Source organism: Helicoverpa zea, chromosome 28, assembly GCF_022581195.2.
Source record: "Helicoverpa zea isolate HzStark_Cry1AcR chromosome 28, ilHelZeax1.1, whole genome shotgun sequence".
NCBI classification, from domain to species: Eukaryota; Metazoa; Arthropoda; class Insecta; order Lepidoptera; family Noctuidae; genus Helicoverpa; species Helicoverpa zea.
The window spans coordinates 1,709,326-1,728,298 of NC_061479.1; the positions used below are offsets into that span (position 1 = coordinate 1,709,326).

The 18,973-nt window shown below is 39.5% G+C and overlaps 4 protein-coding genes and 1 long non-coding RNA gene across 5 annotated transcripts in view; 2 read left to right on the forward strand and 3 right to left on the reverse strand.

Annotated features, from left to right (window-relative positions):
- LOC124643626 overlaps window positions 1-4,912 on the forward strand; it is a 51,496-nt gene extending 46,584 nt beyond the window's left edge. The window contains exon 3 of the long non-coding RNA XR_006985960.1: window positions 4,291-4,912. This is a non-coding gene — a long non-coding RNA (uncharacterized LOC124643626). The remainder of the gene's footprint in view (window positions 1-4,290) is intronic.
- A 239-nt stretch (window positions 4,913-5,151) lies between these two features.
- Window positions 5,152-18,973, forward strand: part of LOC124643637 (ankyrin repeat domain-containing protein 50) — a 64,053-nt gene continuing 50,231 nt past the window's right edge. The window contains exons 1-6 of the mRNA XM_047182652.1: window positions 5,152-5,225; window positions 5,416-5,585; window positions 7,235-7,438; window positions 7,859-7,977; window positions 9,023-9,162; window positions 9,730-9,824. Coding sequence (XP_047038608.1) covers window positions 5,152-5,225; window positions 5,416-5,585; window positions 7,235-7,438; window positions 7,859-7,977; window positions 9,023-9,162; window positions 9,730-9,824 — 802 coding nt within the window. The remainder of the gene's footprint in view (window positions 5,226-5,415; window positions 5,586-7,234; window positions 7,439-7,858; window positions 7,978-9,022; window positions 9,163-9,729; window positions 9,825-18,973) is intronic.
- On the reverse strand, window positions 10,933-11,777 carry LOC124643624. Its single transcript, XM_047182639.1, has 2 exons — window positions 11,732-11,777; window positions 10,933-11,363 (listed from the first exon to the last, which is right to left on the reverse strand). Exons 1-2 carry the CDS (start codon window positions 11,775-11,777, stop codon window positions 10,933-10,935), a joined length of 477 nt encoding a protein of 158 aa, XP_047038595.1.
- Window positions 12,722-16,711, reverse strand: LOC124643622 (bromodomain-containing protein 4-like). Its single transcript, XM_047182638.1, has 2 exons — window positions 15,605-16,711; window positions 12,722-13,781 (listed from the first exon to the last, which is right to left on the reverse strand). Exon 1 carries the CDS (start codon window positions 16,396-16,398, stop codon window positions 15,616-15,618), a length of 783 nt encoding a protein of 260 aa, XP_047038594.1. The 5' UTR covers window positions 16,399-16,711; the 3' UTR covers window positions 12,722-13,781; window positions 15,605-15,615.
- On the reverse strand, window positions 17,873-18,493 carry LOC124643625. The gene is made up of 2 exons (XM_047182640.1): window positions 18,448-18,493; window positions 17,873-18,138 (listed from the first exon to the last, which is right to left on the reverse strand). The coding sequence occupies exons 1-2, from the start codon at window positions 18,491-18,493 to the stop codon at window positions 17,873-17,875; spliced, it is 312 nt and encodes a 103-aa protein (XP_047038596.1).

Here is an 18,973-nt window from a genome sequence, read left to right on the forward strand (position 1 = left end):
GGGACCCTATTGTTTTCGCTCCTCTGTCCGTCCGTCCGTCCGTCTGTCACCAGGCTGTATCTCATGAACCGTGATAGTTAGAGAGTTGAAATTTTCACAGATGATGTATTTCTGTTGCCGCTATAACAACAAATACTGAAAACAATAAAATAAATATTTCGAGGAGCTCCCATACAACAAACGTGATTTTTTTGCTCATTTTTGCTAGATATCCATAAATATATATAGAATATTAGTTTGGATGGTACGGAACCCTACGTGCGCGAGTCCTACTCGCACTTAACCGATTTTTTTTACTAATTTGCAATACAATACAGTATCCAGATAAGTATTGGTGTTCATGAAACGTATCTAGACTTCTAGAGCCTGGAAACTATTTTCCGAACCATACAAAATTGTCGGACACTAGCAAAACGAATTCGCTGAATATTTCAGCATTCGCGAGAATTTGTGACGAGAACGGCTGGGAAGCGTGGGCTGTGTTAAGCTAGTCTTTGTCTACATGACACAATACACTGAAAACTGAAAACTATGTGTATGTCGAGTCTGTAAAATTTAGGCCTTCCTATTCCAAAGGGAAAAACGGGACTTAAATATTCGCTGTCCGTTACTCCGTCCGTCTGTCACTAGTTACCAGGCTGTATCTCATCAACCATGATAGTTAAATATGTAGTAGATATTTTCACGGACGATGTATTGCTTATGCAGAACGAATACTGAAAGCTAGAATAAAATATGTCTCGTTCGGTAAGAAATCCTAAAAATGCAATGTTTAGTATAATGTTAAGTAAAACGAGTCTTTAAAATAAGTCTTAGGAATAGAGAGTTTCAGAAACTGAAAATAATAAACAAGGTGTTTTTATTTATCAAATCAACAATCCAGCATTCTAACATCAATTAAACAATATATGACCACCTATATTAAACTCTAATTTGTCCAAAATAAAGTCCGAAATCCATTCATCTTACGTGAAAAGGGCATTTCTTCAAATCATTAAATATCAGGAAATTCACAAATGTGTGCTCAATTTCAATAACAAAGTTTACCAGCAAAAAGCACTCTATTTTTCTTACATTAAGGTGTATTTTTTCTTTAAAGTATTGGTACACGAAGGAACCACAAACCGTAACAGCAAAAAGTGTTCTATTTCTCTTAAAATAAGGTATATTTTTCTTTAAACTCTTGGTAGAAAAGAACTTCGCAGCATTTATTTTTCGCCCTCAATTGGGTGGGTCTTAATTGGTGTATGAATTACGGGTAGTTGGACGTTTTTTCGTATGTATAAAGAAATTTCAGGCTTGCTAACAAATGGCTTTATTACAAGCTTTTGTGTTTTAACTAGCGTCTGGTTAGTTTACGTGTAAATTATGTACCTGAAGCTTTTTTCGTGAATCACTTCATCTATTGGTGAAAGGATGGCACGTTAAACTGTAGATCCCGGCTGTCAGTGAACATCTTTGGCAGTCGTTACGGGTAGTCAGAAGCCAGTAAGTCCGACGCCAGTCTTACTAAGAGGTATTGGGTTGCCTTGGTAACTGGGTTGAGGAGGTCAGATAGGCAGTCGCTCCTTGTAAAACACTGGTACTCAGCTCAATCCGGTTAAACTGGAAGCCGACCCCAACATAGTTGGGAAAAGGCTCGCATGATGATGATATAGTAGGATTATAAAGCTGAAAAGGTTATTCGTTTGCATGATAGCGCTATTTTCAGGAAAGTGTAAATTAGTTAGCCTATTTACCGCGGAAGGCTGTAAGCTATTTGTCCTGGTACGCGAAGTAGATAGATAGATAGATAGATAGATAAAACATTTATTCAGACAAACAAAAAGACACCACAAAGATACACAATAAGAAAAATAAAACAAAACAAGAAGTGGGTAGAAAGAGAAACATAAAATATGAAATACAATCAGAGATTAACGGCGCGCTGCAGTGTCTTAAGGTGTCTACACACCAAAGCCGCTGATGCCGGCGGCACAGCCCGGCGGCCCAACCCGCCGGCCGTATTTTGTACAATCATGCCGCCGGCTTTCATAGAGTATTTGACAATTACTAGAACACCACATGCCGCGGCAGTCGTGCCGCCGGGCTGTGCCGCCGGGTCAGCGGCTTTGGTGTGTAGACCCCTTTACGTTTGCACCGAATGGGAGTCCAACTCAGCATGTGTCAGTAGTAGTAGTAGTAGAAGTAGTTCCAATGGCACCCAGAACGCGGGTGAAAGCGTTGGCGGAAACTAGATTATAACATAATAGATTACACTATGCCTCCTCTAAGCAGATGACATAAATTCTGACTTCCCACTGAACTAACAGCGTGGGTTCAATATAAACTTTACCTCTACACCAAGACCAAGAACTTTGTAAATGACAGATTTAATCAAAATTTTGATTAAACCGCAAGCATCTTCGACAGCTGTTATATCGGTATAGTGCTCATCTTCATTAATTGTTTTATTATTCAGGTGGGAATATTGAGTAACGTCTCAAATTGGTAACTAAGACTAGCTGAAGTTCAAACGTGAGGTATTTTGCTTATTCATAACGTCTTCTAGATTGATTTCCCGTTCAGCCAACATTGTAGTGCATAAGCATGTCGGATAATGAATTATTATTTATTTTTGAGTGGCAACACTAGTCGCAGCTTAGGACGTCAAACAAGAGGGACAGACGACCTTATAAAAATCATCGGAAGACGCTGTATGCAGGTCGCCTCCAACAGATATCTGTGGAGATCTAAAGGGGAGGCCTATGTTCAGTAGTGGACGTCCTATGGCTGATGATGATGAACACTAGTCTAAATGTCATGAGCTTCGAAGTTTGACAATGACAGTTGACTCTGTGTCAGTACAATCTGTCAGTAGTGTGAACGTCGATGGAGCTCGCTCTTTTTCTCCTGATCCGTCGCCGGCGCCGCCGGGGGTGCTCACTGACCGAAATATTAAGATTGCGGACGAAGATTACCAATACGTAGATTCAAAGCCGTTTGAATCTGCGACAAGCATTTGCGCTATTACTGGTGCACTTTCTATTCCTTAAAATCATTTATTTGCTACACAAACACGTTACATAAACAGGACAACAAACAGAATGAGAAAATGATGTGTAGCAGGAGACTCAGCTCAGTATACGCTGTGCATGCAAACACAGCACTGATTTTCAGCTGGCTCCTGACAATTGAGTGCTACACTGTCATAGTCCGATGGGACGGCAATCTGATACCACCGGATAGAGATTACAAGACCTCTATGTGCTCTCGCTACGGAGCACCATACCCTTCAACTTTTTCCAACATTGTTGGTAGTACTATGTTTTCTCACACGTACTTACATATGTGTGTAAATGTGTTTGTACATTGTCTTATAGTCGCCTAGTCATACAAAGGCACGTGCACATCTACATTAACAAGTAACAACTAAGGCTCACCAGCTTTCCTGGGATAAAACAATATTTATACCACTTTCATCAACAGGTCCATATATTTTAGCTTCTAACTAGACACCCGTGTCAGTTGTCAAAGGTCTTCCAATGACAACATTACCCAACGGCTTAACACCGACCCACTCGGATCCCTTTAAAATAATATCTCGCTCACGTGTCGTTTCATACAAAAATTGACGCTCCATTTTAAGCAGCAAAACCTTAGATACTTCGTAGGGCTCAAAAGGTTTAATCCGTCGCTTGAAAGGGTAACCCGGGTTGTTAGGGCTACCTCATCAACGCACTTTTGTTTTTCGCCTTCCCAAAGAATTTTTTGTGTAGGTAGGTCGGTTTTTTTTAAATGTGCGTTTGAGGGTAGGCGTGTGTTTGTGGGAGTATTCCGAGGAGTGTGGTAATATGTTTGAGTCGGTAATGGAAGATTTAATAAGCGTGTAGATGCTATTGGTATAGGGTTAAATATTCATGTAATGTTTATTATATTTCGGGATATTTTTGGACCGCTCCCCACCGTTTAAGCAATAAGTCATTAACGGATAGCCCCTTAAAAGTTGATTTAAAAATGTTTATGTGAATAGTTATAGCGACTATGTTTTGTATGATGAAATTTGTGCTTAAATACCTACATTTTGTGTTAGCTTAATACAATATGTTACTTTCATATATTTAGTTGTAAAACAAATCGATCATGTTACACACGAGTAAGTTAAGCCAGCGCTAAGTAGTTCAGAAGTTCATGGTCGGATAATCGAGCGTCTGACCTCCATTTCTTACATCGGAACTCAATTATGCCGCTTAAGCGAACCCAATTCTTATTGTGACCTTTCTAATACATATATTTCTTTCTTTGTTACAGAATTACGTCAAACAAAATGGTGCAGAAGAAACTGAATCGAGGAAAGTGCAAACACTGAACCAAGAGGAGGGTTAAAGCTCATAATGACCTAGTTTGTGATAATACATAGCCAACCAATTCAAATATAGGCCTATTTTACTATTAGAAAAACTTTAAAAATCCCGCGTTCCTGTAGTCATAGAGTCAATTAGAAACCAAAGCAACTCATTAGGACATAACCGATAGAAAATTTGAATAAAAAAGCAAATCTATATTTTCGAACCAAAGCTAGTCTTTTAAGCATGTCGAATCAAATACCTATATATAGCCAGGTTGTTCCAAAATCTCAGTATAGGGCAAAGAATTCGAAAGTCAGTAAGAGTCAGAATCCGCAGAGGAATGATTTTGATCCTCTGAATTTTAACAACGGTGGCAATTTCGCTATGAGTACTCCTCTTGATGGGAAGGAAAAGGAGAAGAAGGAGGATAAGCCGAGGAGGGTTAAGGAGGACTCTGGGAGGACGAGGAGGGTGAGGAATGAAGGCAGCGAGGGTAAAGTGGAGGCGTATCTGAGGCAGTACCAGGTCAGCATGAGGCAACAGCAGCATCGACATTCTGCTGTTAGACAGGCTGAGCATCGAGTTAATCTGAGGTAACTATAATTTTTTTAAATGTTTGTATTATGTAATGTAAATAAATAAAAAGTTTTTATTTTAAGCTGACCTGATACCGCTTACTACCGTATTTAAGGTCACTATCACTTCCAGAACAATCGCCATTCTTATTTCTGTCACAAAGTGCTGTTGTGTCAGCCAAAGTTTCTGCTTTGTCCTTCTTTGGAATGGTAACATATGTGATGTCATATTTACTCCATATCATTGTATGACAGTGGTCTTGGGCAGTGAAAGTGGATGGATAAAGAGGAAGAGGACAACCAAAGATACGATAGATTACTTGTACGTTGACAGCAGATCCATTATGGGAGTAGAAAACATGCTGCGCCGACCGCTTTGGGATTAATGCAGGAGGATGACTATGATGATCCTACGATCATTTCTTTTTCCACCGCCTTTAAGCCACATATGTGTACATAGGCCCCTTCTTTACTAAAACATACTTATTCATATATCAATTACAATATTCCAGATCGCTTCCTCTAAACGACGTGGCGACAGCTCGTGGCCACGATCGAACACCAACTGACCGCCATCGAGGCTTCCCCGAGAGAGACCGTGAGGGCAGAGAGGGATCCAGAGAGCATCGCCGCGAAAGAGACCGGGATAGGGAACGGGATAGAGATCCTTTTGATTTTGATGGTGAGTTGAACTTTGAGTCTTTAATTTGAACATGCGGTTTTACAATGTTGAACGTCAATGTGAGACCATCCTCCAGTGTGTTTTTTTCTGGTCTACTCGTTTCAGCACATTCTAAAAGTGTGCGACCATTTGAAACACGTCCATAAAATTGCAATCTTTGTGCACGAATGCTGACGGAATCTGGCTAGAAATGAAGATAAAACCCTATTAATGACAAAAAAATTTTTGCTGGATACAAATCAGTGATCTTGCAATGCATTCTGGTACAGACTAGTTTCAAAAAACCTTTTTCTATTATTTTAGTTTTCCTTCTAAGAAAAGATGATTTATAAAATCCATCAACGGAATGGCAATGAATCATATTATATAACAGAATTGCTAGAAACCTAGAAACTTGCACACGATGCACCAATCTCCAAGGAATGTAATACTGATTTGAAAGCCGACATACATAATTACGTTTGCAACTTTCTGCCCAAAGCTCTGAATCGCCGGATCCCAGTTGGCAAGTTATACGAGTTAGCAGTTTGTGCTTAATCTACGGAGAACAAAATGACTAGCGGAGGTGCCATAACGGAAAATCTCCTAAGAAAGTAGCGCGCAAAAATACGGGTGTTCGGGGGACGAGGAACGTTACTGTCTTCGCCTTTATATATACGCCTTTTTTGGACCCGATCATTTTTTTATTACCGAAAATCGTTGACATCCGAGCCTTTTCCCCAATCATGTTGGGGTCGGCTTCCAGTCTAACCGGATACAGCTGAGTACCAGTGCTTTACAAGAAGCGGCTGCCTATCTGACCTCCTCAACCCAGTTACCCGGGCAACCCGATACCCCTTGGTTAGACTGGTGTCAGACTTACTGGCTACTGACTACCCGTAACGACTGCCAAGGATGTTCAATGACAGCCGGGGCCTACAGTTTAACGTGTCATCCGAAACACAGTCAATGATGTCTAAGATATACCGAAAATCGTTGACAGATGTCTCAAATGCCTCGTTAGTTTACTCGTAACTGATCGATTTGGTCATACCCACCGTACGTATTTGAGCTAGAATAAGGCGCCTGACCTACCTGCATTATGGCATCTCCGCCCATCTTTCCTTATTCCGTGGCTTAATCCGATGTAGTTTAATATTTAACTGTTGCTCTAATTGTAGCAGGAAAGTTTAGCCTGTTTTCTGGTTAAAACTGATGTTTCGGAGGTTCGGGGATTGTTATTTTGTTTTTAGTAGCTTTGGTTCATGTTTCTAGCAGTATTGTAGTTCAGCTTTAGTGGCCAGTTTATTGAATCTAAACTGGTTTAAGGTTCTGAATGAATTAACTTTTGGGAATTGCTATTTTCGATTTTATTATTAACGACACAATAATAAATAAGTACTAACTTCGTTATTCATTTTCCTACTCTTCTTCTATTCAGCAGAATCTGGTATTTGATTTATCTAAATTACAATTATTGTCCATCTATGTGTTAGAGGAGGCTTGTTTCCAGCAATGGGACGATAAAAAGCTGCTGATGATGAAAATGATAAATTACATCAGAATTATTGGTCAAGGCTTTGAAGAGTGGTCTACTAATTATTTGAGGGACCTTTTTAAGACACCAAACCCCCATATTTTTAACACACACATTCTTCTGTTCTTTTCAGGAACACCATTAAGTCCAATAGCATCGCGAGCCCACGACAAAGACTCTCGCCCAGTCCGCAAGTCCTCATCAGCTCACAAGGTCACGGAGACCAGCATATCGACCGACAAGAGGCGCTTCTTCTGCAGGGAGTGGGCTTTCCAGAAGATAGCTCATTGTCTAGAGCAGAGGCCTGTTAGCAAGACTTGTGGCGCTCTTATATTGGGTAAGTGTCTCATCATCATCTCCCGAGCCTTTGCTCAACCATGTTAGGGTCGGCTTCCAGTCTAACCGGATTCAGCTGAGTACCAGTGTGCCACAAGGAGCGACTGCCTATCTGATCTCCTCAACCCAGTTACCTGGCCAACCCAATACCCCTTGGTTGGACTGGTGTCAGACTTACTCCGGCTTCTGACTACCCGTTACGACTGTCAAGGATGTTAAATGACAGCAGATAAGTTAGGTGTTTACAAGAGAGATAAGTATGTGGATGGATGGAGAGGGAGAAACAGACCTAAGATAAAGTGAATGACGTGAGTGGTCTGACAGAGAGGAATGCAAGCGAAAGATTATTATATCCTTAGACACACGTCTACTTCAAACCAAAGATGTAAAAACCTAAACATTTTCTTCTTATTCCTTCCAGGTGACGCAGGCAGTGGTAAGACAGCCCTCTGTCAGGAACTGAGTGAGCCTGGTCAGGGTCCGCAGGCGAGGCAGCAGAGAGCCCTCAACAGGAGACTGCTGGCTAGACACTTTCTGCAGGTCAGTATTTACTTCTTCCAGGTGACGCAGGCAGTGGTAAAACAGCCCTCTGTCAGGAACTGAGTGAGCCTGGTCAGGGTCCGCAGGCGAGGCAGCAGAGAGCCCTCAACAGAAGACTGCTGGCTAGACACTTTCTGCAGGTCAGTATTTACTTCTTCCAGGTGACGCAGGCAGTGGTAAGACAGCCCTCTGTCAGGAACTGAGTGAGCCTGGTCAGGGTCCGCAGGCGAGGCAGCAGAGAGCCCTCAACAGGAGACTGCTGGCTAGACACTTTCTGCAGGTCAGTATTTACTTCTTCCAGGTGACGCAGGCAGTGGTAAGACAGCCCTCTGTCAGGAACTGAGTGAGCCTGGTCAGGGTCCGCAGGCGAGGCAGCAGAGAGCCCTCAACAGGAGACTGCTGGCTAGACACTTTCTGCAGGTCAGTATTTACTTCTTCCAGGTGACGCAGGCAGTGGTAAGACAGCCCTCTGTCAGGAACTGAGTGAGCCTGGTCAGGGTCCGCAGGCGAGGCAGCAGAGAGCCCTCAACAGGAGACTGCTGGCTAGACACTTTCTGCAGGTCAGTATTTACTTCTTCCAGGTGACGCAGGCAGTGGTAAGACAGCCCTCTGTCAGGAACTGAGTGAGCCTGGTCAGGGTCCGCAGGCGAGGCAGCAGAGAGCCCTCAACAGGAGACTGCTGGCTAGACACTTTCTGCAGGTCAGTATTTTCTAGTTTATATCGTGGGCTTTGAAATAAATGTATTATATGTATAAACAGATCCGAGTAAAGCTGGGTAGAAAAAGTTATAGCAGCCCAGGAATGCTCGGTGTTACTGAATGAACGTGAAGTGTCTCAGTCAGTAAGAGTCTGAAACTCCTTCCCATTTTTTTCGCTGCGGCAGAAGTCATTTATAGATTTCCTAAACCTCTTGTGTCACTAAATTCTATTTCGGTCACGATTTTTAGGATTCTGATCCCCAAGGTTGTCGCCAAGTTTCAACTGCCCAGTTAACCTTTATATAGCTAATTTTACATTATTTCAAAGAAAACTTTTTAATTTCAGAGTCACACGGAAAGCAGCTTAAGACCCGGTGAATTTGTCCGCACTCTAGCTATGCAAATACTCAGTCATTCTTCGAGAAGACCGAGGGCTGATAACTCGGACCTATCGCCCAGAGACCCCGATACTCCTCATAGTTATAGGTAAGGTGTTATAAATTATACTTCTATATCTTATACTAGCTGTTTTTCTGCGGTTTCACCCGCGCCCCTTGGGAACTGCTGCCTGTACTTAGATGAATTTTGCTTATGTCAGCTTATGGAGTAGCTCCCCAATAGTGAGAGAAAGAATTTACAAATCTGCTGGTTAATTTCGGAGATTTCAGGGTACCTACAAAGAATTTTTTTCGACAATCGGAAACGCCTTAATAGATTAGACAATAGACATGAGGTCAGGACACAGACTAAAAAAGAATGTGTTCTAACGAGATGTTCCTCGCAATTCTACCGATGTTCCTAAGGAACTACTTCCCGCGCCCGGATAAAAAGTAGCTTATATCCTCTAGCTCTAGACTATCTGTGTAACAATTATTTAAAAAGTAGCTTATATCCTCTAGCTCTAGACTATCTGTGTAACAATTATTTAAAAAGTAGCTTATATCCTCTAGCTCTAGACTATCTGTGTAACAATTATTTTACTTTCTGTTCCCACCCAAGAAATCTAAATGCACCCTGAATTTCTGTGCTAATGTTTTGTTGTTTACTTTCTAGACGTAATTCGGAAGAAGAGAGGCTGATCAATCGGTTTCGTGAGCTGGGTGATGATACTGAGGAGAGCTCCAAACCATTGCTGGCTGATAGCGAGGGTATGTACCCTCAAATAATAATTAATACGTCTATTTATATATAATTTTGAGGATATTCCCCCGGTTTGCGACACTGTGACGCACATAAATGTATCTCGCGGTGTAACTGGCTCTGGCAAACAGAAACACATTACATGTGAACATTTCAAATAGTAATAAATCGACATATTCTTGTAATATTTTATTTCATTATACAAAGTTTCAATAAAACACTTAAAAAAAACTTGGCTTTATAAATTAAATAAATAAATCTATAAAACTATATCTTTAAAAATTAAACCAAAGTTGAAATAAATAAACGGTATCAAAAGTTATTGAATTGTCAATATTCTATCTCCCTCCATGAGGTAAAAATAACCGGACAGTAGTTTCAATGTTCTTAGAACATGCTTTATTTTTATTATTTTCTATATTAGGTTAGGGGATTTCGTTTACCAATAGTTGTAGGCGAAAGTATGCCTATATTCTTATATCTATCAAAGCTTCCTTATTGACTTTCTGCTTATTTATCTTTCACAGCGGTTAACAGCGGTATTGTATTAAGTCAGGTTCATTTAAACTCAAAAGTAGCGTATATGCTAAAATGCTCGATTTTGCACTGAAAAATACGCTATTCTGAATTCACCCTCAGTGTTATGTACTCAATACTACATACTTTTATTGCTTTCCATGTATTTCATCCGCATCGCTTCTATATCCTAGCGTCAGCTACTATTTTCCTCAGATGCTTTAATAGATAATATTTCAGGCTTCAGTGGTCTATTTCATCCCCCATTTGTAAAGTTCTTCGCGTCATGCTCTGCCAAGCCCTTTCCCAACTTAGGGTCGGCTTCCAGTCTAACCGGATGTAGTTGAGTACCAGTGTGCCACAAGGAGCGACTGCCTATCTGACCTCCTCAACCTAGAGAAGACTTTGTCAGACTTATTGGCTTATAATTACCCGTAACGACTGCCAAAGATCTTCAAATGACAGCCGGGATCTACAGTTTATCCTATCATGTTTTCCTACAGTATTTTCCGAAAACGGAAACTAGGTGACTATTGCTTTACTTCAAATCATACTTAGAGCAAAGAATAGCTTATCCACTCTCATTTCTTCTTATCCTTCTTAACCCTCCTTATCCGTCTTATCCAACTGTGCAGAAGGTTTATTTTTCTCGGTCTTATCCAACTTCGCAGAAGATTTATTTTTCCCTGTCTTATCCAACTGCGCAGAAGATATATTTTCCCCAGTCTTATCCAACTGTGCAGAAGGTATATTTTTCTCGGTCATATCCAACTCCGCAGAAGGAGGTCTTTTCCCGAGTCTCTTCTTAACATCATCTAACTCCTTTTTAAGGTACTCATACTCTTCAGGTAACTGTTTATCTCTTTCAGTTTTCAGTCTTTCAGAGAGAGAGGTTACTGCATTATCTATAGTTTTTTCTAGTTTTTCTACCGGCTGGTTTTCTACTAGGGGTTTGGCAGACGTTTCTTTTATTTTCTCTTTTGTGCCGCCCCAAAGGCTTTTGACTGCGGGCTTGATTTTTTTTAGAGAACCTGTAAACAAATTGGGTTAAGTTTTCTTAGTTTGTTTGTGTGAGAAGAAGATTGTTGAATGTTGTGGGGTTATAAAAAAACACTAGAAAATGTATCTAAGAATTATCATTACTTTACCACATAGCACAATTTTGCTTTAAGAATGCTTTCATTTATTGAATTTTCAAGCAGTTGATAGAGTAATATTCAAAATAATAAAATGTTAGTTTTATAACTACTGAAACCCATGATTTTGAAATTTTGAAACTTCACTATATTATTTTGCGATTTTCATTTACTAGAACTTACAACTAAACTATATTTTGATTGTCCATAACCACGTTGTACAATACATTAATACATTATTAATAAACACACTTATATCTTACCTAACGCTAAGTCTAAGGCTTTCCTAGCTATTCTCTTTCCCGCCATTCATAAAGTTAAACCTTTTAAACGTACATATTATTATCAAAACAATTATTATTACGACAATAGTCGTGTATATTTCTATTTACAAGAACCATTGTCAGTAAGTGGGTTTGTTGACACTGACCATCTGAACTGTCATGTTTGTCAAACTTGTCAAAAAGAAAAGAAAAACGAATAGGAACTTTTCGGTTTCAAAAAGTTTTGATGTTTGCTTAAAAACTAATCTGAAAAAAATAATGCTTATTTACGAATCCGTTCCATTTTACATATTATGCTGAGTATAAAAACAACGTCAAAATGAAACTATATTTTACTGTAATGCATTAAAATTGATGATTAAACGAACTTACCTGTAAGTGAAGTTCAATCACAATTATATGAAGTGCTTCGTCCTCAAGATTAGTATACTTACCAATTTATTATTAATCTAACATTATAACAACACTATGTAGTAACGCGTAGTGTGGCCACTTCCTGCACTAAGTTTAAAAAATATTTTATTTAATTTAATTTCCGGTTGCAGAAATTGTTTGCAACCGGAAGTGTCAGTTTCCATTTTGAATTAAAATAATTTAAAAAGGAGACGGAAGTACGTCTTTCCCCTCCACTGTCCCCACCTCATGGCTGCAACATAGCAATCTCGTCATTTAGTTTAAAAAATATATATATATATATTAATATTTCCATAACTTATCACGGGATTTGTAAATAACAATTTACAGGGTGGGTGGGAGTGCATACTAATCTTTTCGGACGAAGCACTTCATATAATTGTGATTGAACTTCACTTACAGGTAAGTTCGTTTAATCATCAATTATATTCGTGCTTCGTCCTCAAGATTAGTATACTTACCAATTTATTATTAATCTAACATTATAACAACACTATGTAGATGTTGAGAGAATTAGTTAGGGAAATATTAAAGTACATTAAGAGAGAAGACATGTTTTTGTAATAGTGTATTTAATCATAAATATGTATACATATGACAATGATTCTTAAAGTTATGTCTTTGATGAACTTATAGTACGTGCAAATAAGGTATAATCATCATTGCTTAATACAGGTCTATTATAGAACTGTGCAAAGACAGTGGAATTTCCACTCCAACCTGCGGTTTTTCTTATCAGGTCTATACTGACCCCCTCTCTACACGCGAGTGATGTTGAAGCATGTCGAGTGCTGTGAGCAGAGAAGATGGAGACATCAATTCCACTGTCTTTCATAGTTGATTTGATCCACCTACTTAGGGTTTGAGAACATACATGGTTATGAGGGCTTCTAAAACTAACAAATAAAGTGTTAGATTTCCTAATATCCTTGGTTCTATTAATATAGCAGTTTAGTGTATGTGCTGGACAAATTGATATCCTGTTTTCAAAATAAGGTAAGTGCAATGTGGGTTGATTACAACCTGGTTTAGAAGTTTTGATTAAATCTGGAATTTTTATTATAATTTGATTTTGTAAAGTAACTATATTTTCTATTTTAATTTTTGACAAAGTTTGAACTCGATGACCTGTTACAAGAGCCAATAATGTTGCACATTTTTTCGAAAGTTTATCTAGATCTATTTCATCATTTGGGTACATAGAAGATAAAAAATCTAACACCGTATTTGCATCCCACGTCATGTTGTATCGTGGTAAAGGTGGTTTAAGTTTATACACACCTTTGCAAAATCTACTTATTAAATCATCTTCTAAGGATCCAACCAATAGTGAAATAGCAGATCTGTGACAATTTATTGTCTGATACTGACTCCCAGTATTTAGAACATTCGTAAGATAATCTATTATATTTGGGACTGATGGTGAGTACATATCAATTTTGTTTTCTTTACAGAATGCAAACCATTTTTTCAAACAAGAGTCGTATTGTTTCAAAGAATTTTCTGATAAGGAAGCTAGCATAATATCTACGGACCCTTGGGGAACTTTTCTCCGAAGGAACCCTTCGCGGATAAGAGCGCGGCCTCCAGGATAAGGTGTTGATGAATGTTCCCGCTGGAAAGAGGAATAATTATATCTGATGAGTTTAGTACTACAGAGTCTGATACCATAAGATTTCTAAATAGTGGATACCATGGTTGTGTTGGCCAGGACGGGACAACCATAATACCTTGTGCTTCGTTGGAGATAATTTTTCGGAGAGATTTTAATATGATTGCCACCGGAGGGAATGCATAGAAGAAATATTCGGACCACGAGAATGTAAAAGCATCAGTTGCGAAAGCGTCAGGGTCGCGAGACCATGAAGAATATATTTGACACTTTTTGTTAATTCTATTTGCAAATAAATCGATTACCGGAAAGCCAAATTGTTTTGTTATTTTTCTGAAACCTTTAGTCGATAGCTCCCATTCAACATCGGGATGTGAGCGTCGGGATTCACGGTCAGCGATAAAATTGTCGGAAGATTTAATGTATGCTGCCGTTATAAATAAATGGCGGGCTTCACACCACTGCCAAATACTTCTAGCGATATCGTTCAAATGGGGGTATTGGATACCGCCCATGCGATTTATGTAACTTAAAGCAGTGGTATTGTCAACACGTAGAAGTATTTGACAGTAATTTATATTTTTTGTAAATATTTTAATAGCAAAAAAGGCTGCTAAAAGCTCTAGGCAATTAATATGCAACTTTTGTTCCGAATCAGACCATTGACCGCTTGCCGTTTGTCCATTACACGCCGCTCCCCACCCCGTTGTTGAGGCGTCAGAATAGATTTCCAACGCGTAGTTATCATCTTTTATTGTTTGTACAGAATGATCTATACATTTTAACCACCAGTCCAGATCGGAGTGGATGGAATACGGAATATTCATGGTCCTATCGTAATCATCATGCCCCTTTAGGTGAAGGTATTTACAACGCTCCAACTCTTTGGTATATAACCACCCATATTCAATTGCCGGACAAGCAGAAACTAGTAGTCCTACTAATTGCGCAAATCTACGAATTTTACAACACTTCAGACTTTTGATACTAAGAATTTCTTTCTTTATTCGAGAACGTTTGTCTTTAGGTAGGGAAATACACCAATTCCGTGAATCTATTATGTATCCGAGGTATTTACAAGACGTGGTGGGATTTAATTTACTTTTTTCTTCGTTGATTATGAAACCTAATGATTGTAATAATAATTTAGTTTTGTAAACATTTTCTAAGCATTTAGAGTAGGTTGTTTCCGTCAAATATAGGTCATCTAGGTAAATAGAAGATACGTATCCACAAGATCTCAGTAACTTAACTACTGGTTTCATTAACTTTGTGAATAGGCAGGGTGCCGTGCATATACCAAAGGGAAGTACGTTGAATTCGTACATTTGTTTACTGCCAGGGTTTGATTCATCCATTAGAATGAATCTTAGGTATTTACGAGAGTTTGGGTGTATTTTAATTAAAAAGTAGGCATCTTTGAGGTCTATTGTCGCCATATAAGAGTCCCTTGTGATCAATTTTAAAACAGTGCGCAAATCTTCTAATTTAAAATGTTGGACATTTATAAATTTATTAAGTTTCTTTAGATTTAGAATAAATCTCATTTTTCCGTTCGGTTTGGGTACTAAGAACACTCTAGAGATGAATTGATCCTGACAGGGTTCACAAGGGGAGATGGCTCCAATAGATAGTAAGTTTTTGATGGAATCTGAGTAATGTAATCGGTCCGAATCAGAGTTTATAATTGTTACTGGAGGGTCTGTCTGGCAAACCGGTGTATTGAATTGTATCTCATAACCGTAAATCCATGAAAGGATTGCGCGGTCTTGCGTGATGAGAGACCATTGCTTATAAAAGTGGTGCAGTCTACCTGCGTAGCGTACCTCGTCTGCGCCTAACGCCTCCTCGTCTGCCTGGGACGATAGGACGACGCGCTCGAGTAAGGAGCGCGCGTTGTCGGCGGCGGCGGCGGCGGCTGGTAGCTCGTCGTCGCTCGCGCTGGCGCCGGCGGCTGCTGGCGAGGGGGACCCGGTGCCGCCCGTCGATTCCCGGGGCCCGACTTGCGGTTTAAATTCTTGCTGGGTCTGGGTTTCTTAGCGGTATCAGCTTTCAAATCCGACGACGTTTTCGAAACGGCTTTTGCTGCTTTGAGGGTTTCCGATAAGTTTTGGCCAAATAGGAACTCGTCTATTTTTGAGTTACGTAGCTGCTCTCGCAAGTCTTTTTTGAGAGAGTAGAGCGCGTGGTTGCGTCTAGCACTAGATTGCAGGTACTGAACGTCGCAAAGGATTCGGCCGACATCCATGAGCTGCTTCAAAAGTTCGTTATCTCGGCAAGAGTGGTTGATTTGTGTTGTGATTATTTGCCCGACGCAAGTTATTGCTGCTGCTATTTCTTTTTGGTTCATCTCGATAGACTTGTCTCGTTTCTGAACATATTCAGGCGTGGCGGCCTTGATTTCAGGGTTTAACTGAGGAGCAGATAGGTGTTTGCAGTTGATAGGGACAAGATATTTTTGTAACAGTTCTTTACGAATGTCCTTGTCTAACCCCGACGTGACTAAATAACTGAGACGACTAGCCAATTCGTCGTTTATGTTAGGGCCGTATTCTACAGCGGCCGAAGGGTCTATGCCCAGTATATCTAAAATGTCAGGATCCAAACCGGCGTCAGGCATGGTAATGACATGGTCCTCACTCGAAGGCCCCGCTGGTACCGATGATGTATTATAGCCGGTGCCGGCAGATGTGCCGGGAATGGGTTCTGGTACCGCTGATGGAGGTGCAGGGTCTGAAGTCCCGGGTTCAGGCGCAGTACGGCGGTCTTCATTTCGATCTGTGTAAAGAACAAGATTGTATTGTAATTGAATTGCAACAAGTGCGTTCTACGTTGGGAGACATTTAAAAATGTTCTTATTTAGCACCATGGGTGACTATTATTTCCTCGTTAAAAGAACAAAATTGCACTGAGATCGATCACCGTGGGTGTCAATAGCATTACGGCGGTGTGTTAGCACCATGGGTGTGGGCTGAATCGCTTTCTTGATCGTCTGATTTTTCTTTCAAGTTTTTTCAGTTTGCTGGCTAAATGTTCGATAGTTTCGCCGTGTCTTCTCTTCGGCATCTTGATGTCGTGCGAAGTGGCTGAGCACTAAATTGCGAATGACGAGATTGCTATGTTGCAGCCATGAGGTGGGGACAGTGGAGGGGAAAGACGTACTTCCGTCTCCTTTTTAAATTATTTTAATTCAAAATGGAAACTGACACTTCCGGTTGCAAACAATTTCTGCAACCGGAAATTAAATTAAATAAAATATTTTTTAAACTTAGTGCAGGAAGTGGCCACACTACGCGTTACTACATAGTGTTGTTATAATGTTAGATTAATAATAAATTGGTAAGTATACTAATCTTGAGGACGAAGCACGAATATAATATACATTATTGTCTGCGCTAAAAATGTTGCACGACTCTGTAAACTTCACATCATCATCATCCTCCGAGCCTTTTCCCAATCATGTTGGGGTCGGCTTTCAGTCTAACCGGATTCAGCTGAGTACCAGTGCTTTACAAGAAGCGACTGCCTATCTGACCTCCTCAACCCAGTTACCCGGACAACCCGATACCCCTTGGTTAGACTGGTGTCAGACTTACTGGCTTCTGATTACCCGTAACGACTGCCAAGGATGTTCAATGACAGTCGGGACCTACAGTTTAACAGTGTAAACTTCACATGCAACTTTAATAATTTGTCGAAATAATATTTTCCCTTATCCAAAAGAAAGACTCATAACTGACTTTTTTGAACTATGTACTCTGTTATTGTAACAATCGCCTGTTGGTATACTTAATATAATAACCCAATTTCAGGCTTCAGTTTTTGCTCTGCGTCCTCAAATCATATAGTTTTTTGCTTCTTATCTTTTAATAGTCCTGGTCGGCTTCCAGCCTAACGGAATGCAACTAAGTACCAGTATTTTTCAAGGAGCGACTGCTTATCTGACCTCCTCAACCCAGTTACCCGGGCAGCTCAACAGCTCTTATTACTTGTTTTACAGTCGCGATAAAAGCCGATTATTTTATTCCACTCAATTACTAGGTGACCAATGCCTTACTTCAAATCATACTTAGAGCAAAGAGTTGCTTATGTACTCATTTCTTCTTATCCTTCTTAACCGTCGTATCTGACTGCGCAGAAGGGGGCCTTTTCCCGAGTTTCTTCTTAACATCATCTAACTCCTTTTTAAGGTACTCATATTCTTCAGGTAACTGTTTATCTCTTTCAGTTTTCAGTTTTTCAGAGAGAGAGGTTACCGCGTTGTCTATAGTTTTTTCTAGTTTTTCTACTGGCTGGTTTATTTTCTCTTTTGTGCCGCCCCAAATGCTTTTGACTGCGGGCTTGATTTTTTTTAGGGTACCTGTATAAATAATGAGTATTTAGAATTTGATAATTCAAGCAATAGATAGTGACTTTTATACCTAAATCAATTAAGTTTCAAGCAACAGATAGAGTGAATTTTATACCTAAACCAAAATTCTACAAACTTTTGGGTATAATTTCTGGATCAACTCCACCAATGGTCGAAAACTATTTTTTAGCAATAGAAAGCCGGCCAAGTAATTTGTGAATTTCTTTTACGAGAACTATATTTTTGTTTATCTAAAACCATGTTGCACAATACAAAAACACTTTATATGAACATGTATAAAAAACACTTATTTCTTACCTAATGCTAAGTCTAAAGCTTTTCTAGCTATTCTCTTTCCTGCCATTTCTCATTTGTTTAACCGTTTACATGTGCATATTATTATCAAAACAATTAATTATTACGACAATAGTCGTGTTTATTTGTATTTACAAAAGCCGTTGTCAGCAATTGTCAGTTAGCGGGTATCTTGACACTGACGTATTTTGGTGTCAAACTTGTCAAAAGGAAAAAAATAAAAGGAAAATTTTAGGCTCCAAGGAGTTTTGATGTTTGAGTGAAATTAATTAAAACGTTCGCGTAAATGTACTGCACATTTTCTTTTGAAAAAAAAAAAAAAAACTGATACGTTGGTTGCATAAAAAATACATGGTATTTGACAAAAAAGTTCGGATTTTACATACACAAGTAGTTTTAAAACCGTAATAGAATCGGTTCAGCCAAACGCAACATAATCTTGGACAAATATCGATTAAAATCTTTACTAATATTATAAAGTTGAAGAGTTTGTTTGTTTGAACGCGCTAATCTCAGGAACTACTGGTCC

Bases quoted from the DNA above. Each gene is read 5' to 3' on its own strand.
- LOC124643624 (XM_047182639.1), bottom strand. From the start codon at position 11,777: ATGGCGGGAAAGAGAATAGCTAGGAAAGCCTTAGACTTAGCGTTAG. The intron at 11,364-11,731 runs GTAAGATATAAG...ATTTGTTTACAG, and splicing joins AGCCTTAGACTTAGCGTTAG to GTTCTCTAAAAAAAATCAAG.
- LOC124643622 (XM_047182638.1), bottom strand. From the start codon at position 16,398: ATGCCTGACGCCGGTTTGGATCCTGACATTTTAGATATACTGGGCATA.
- LOC124643625 (XM_047182640.1), bottom strand. From the start codon at position 18,493: ATGGCAGGAAAGAGAATAGCTAGAAAAGCTTTAGACTTAGCATTAG. The intron at 18,139-18,447 runs GTAAGAAATAAG...TTATTTATACAG, and splicing joins AGCTTTAGACTTAGCATTAG to GTACCCTAAAAAAAATCAAG.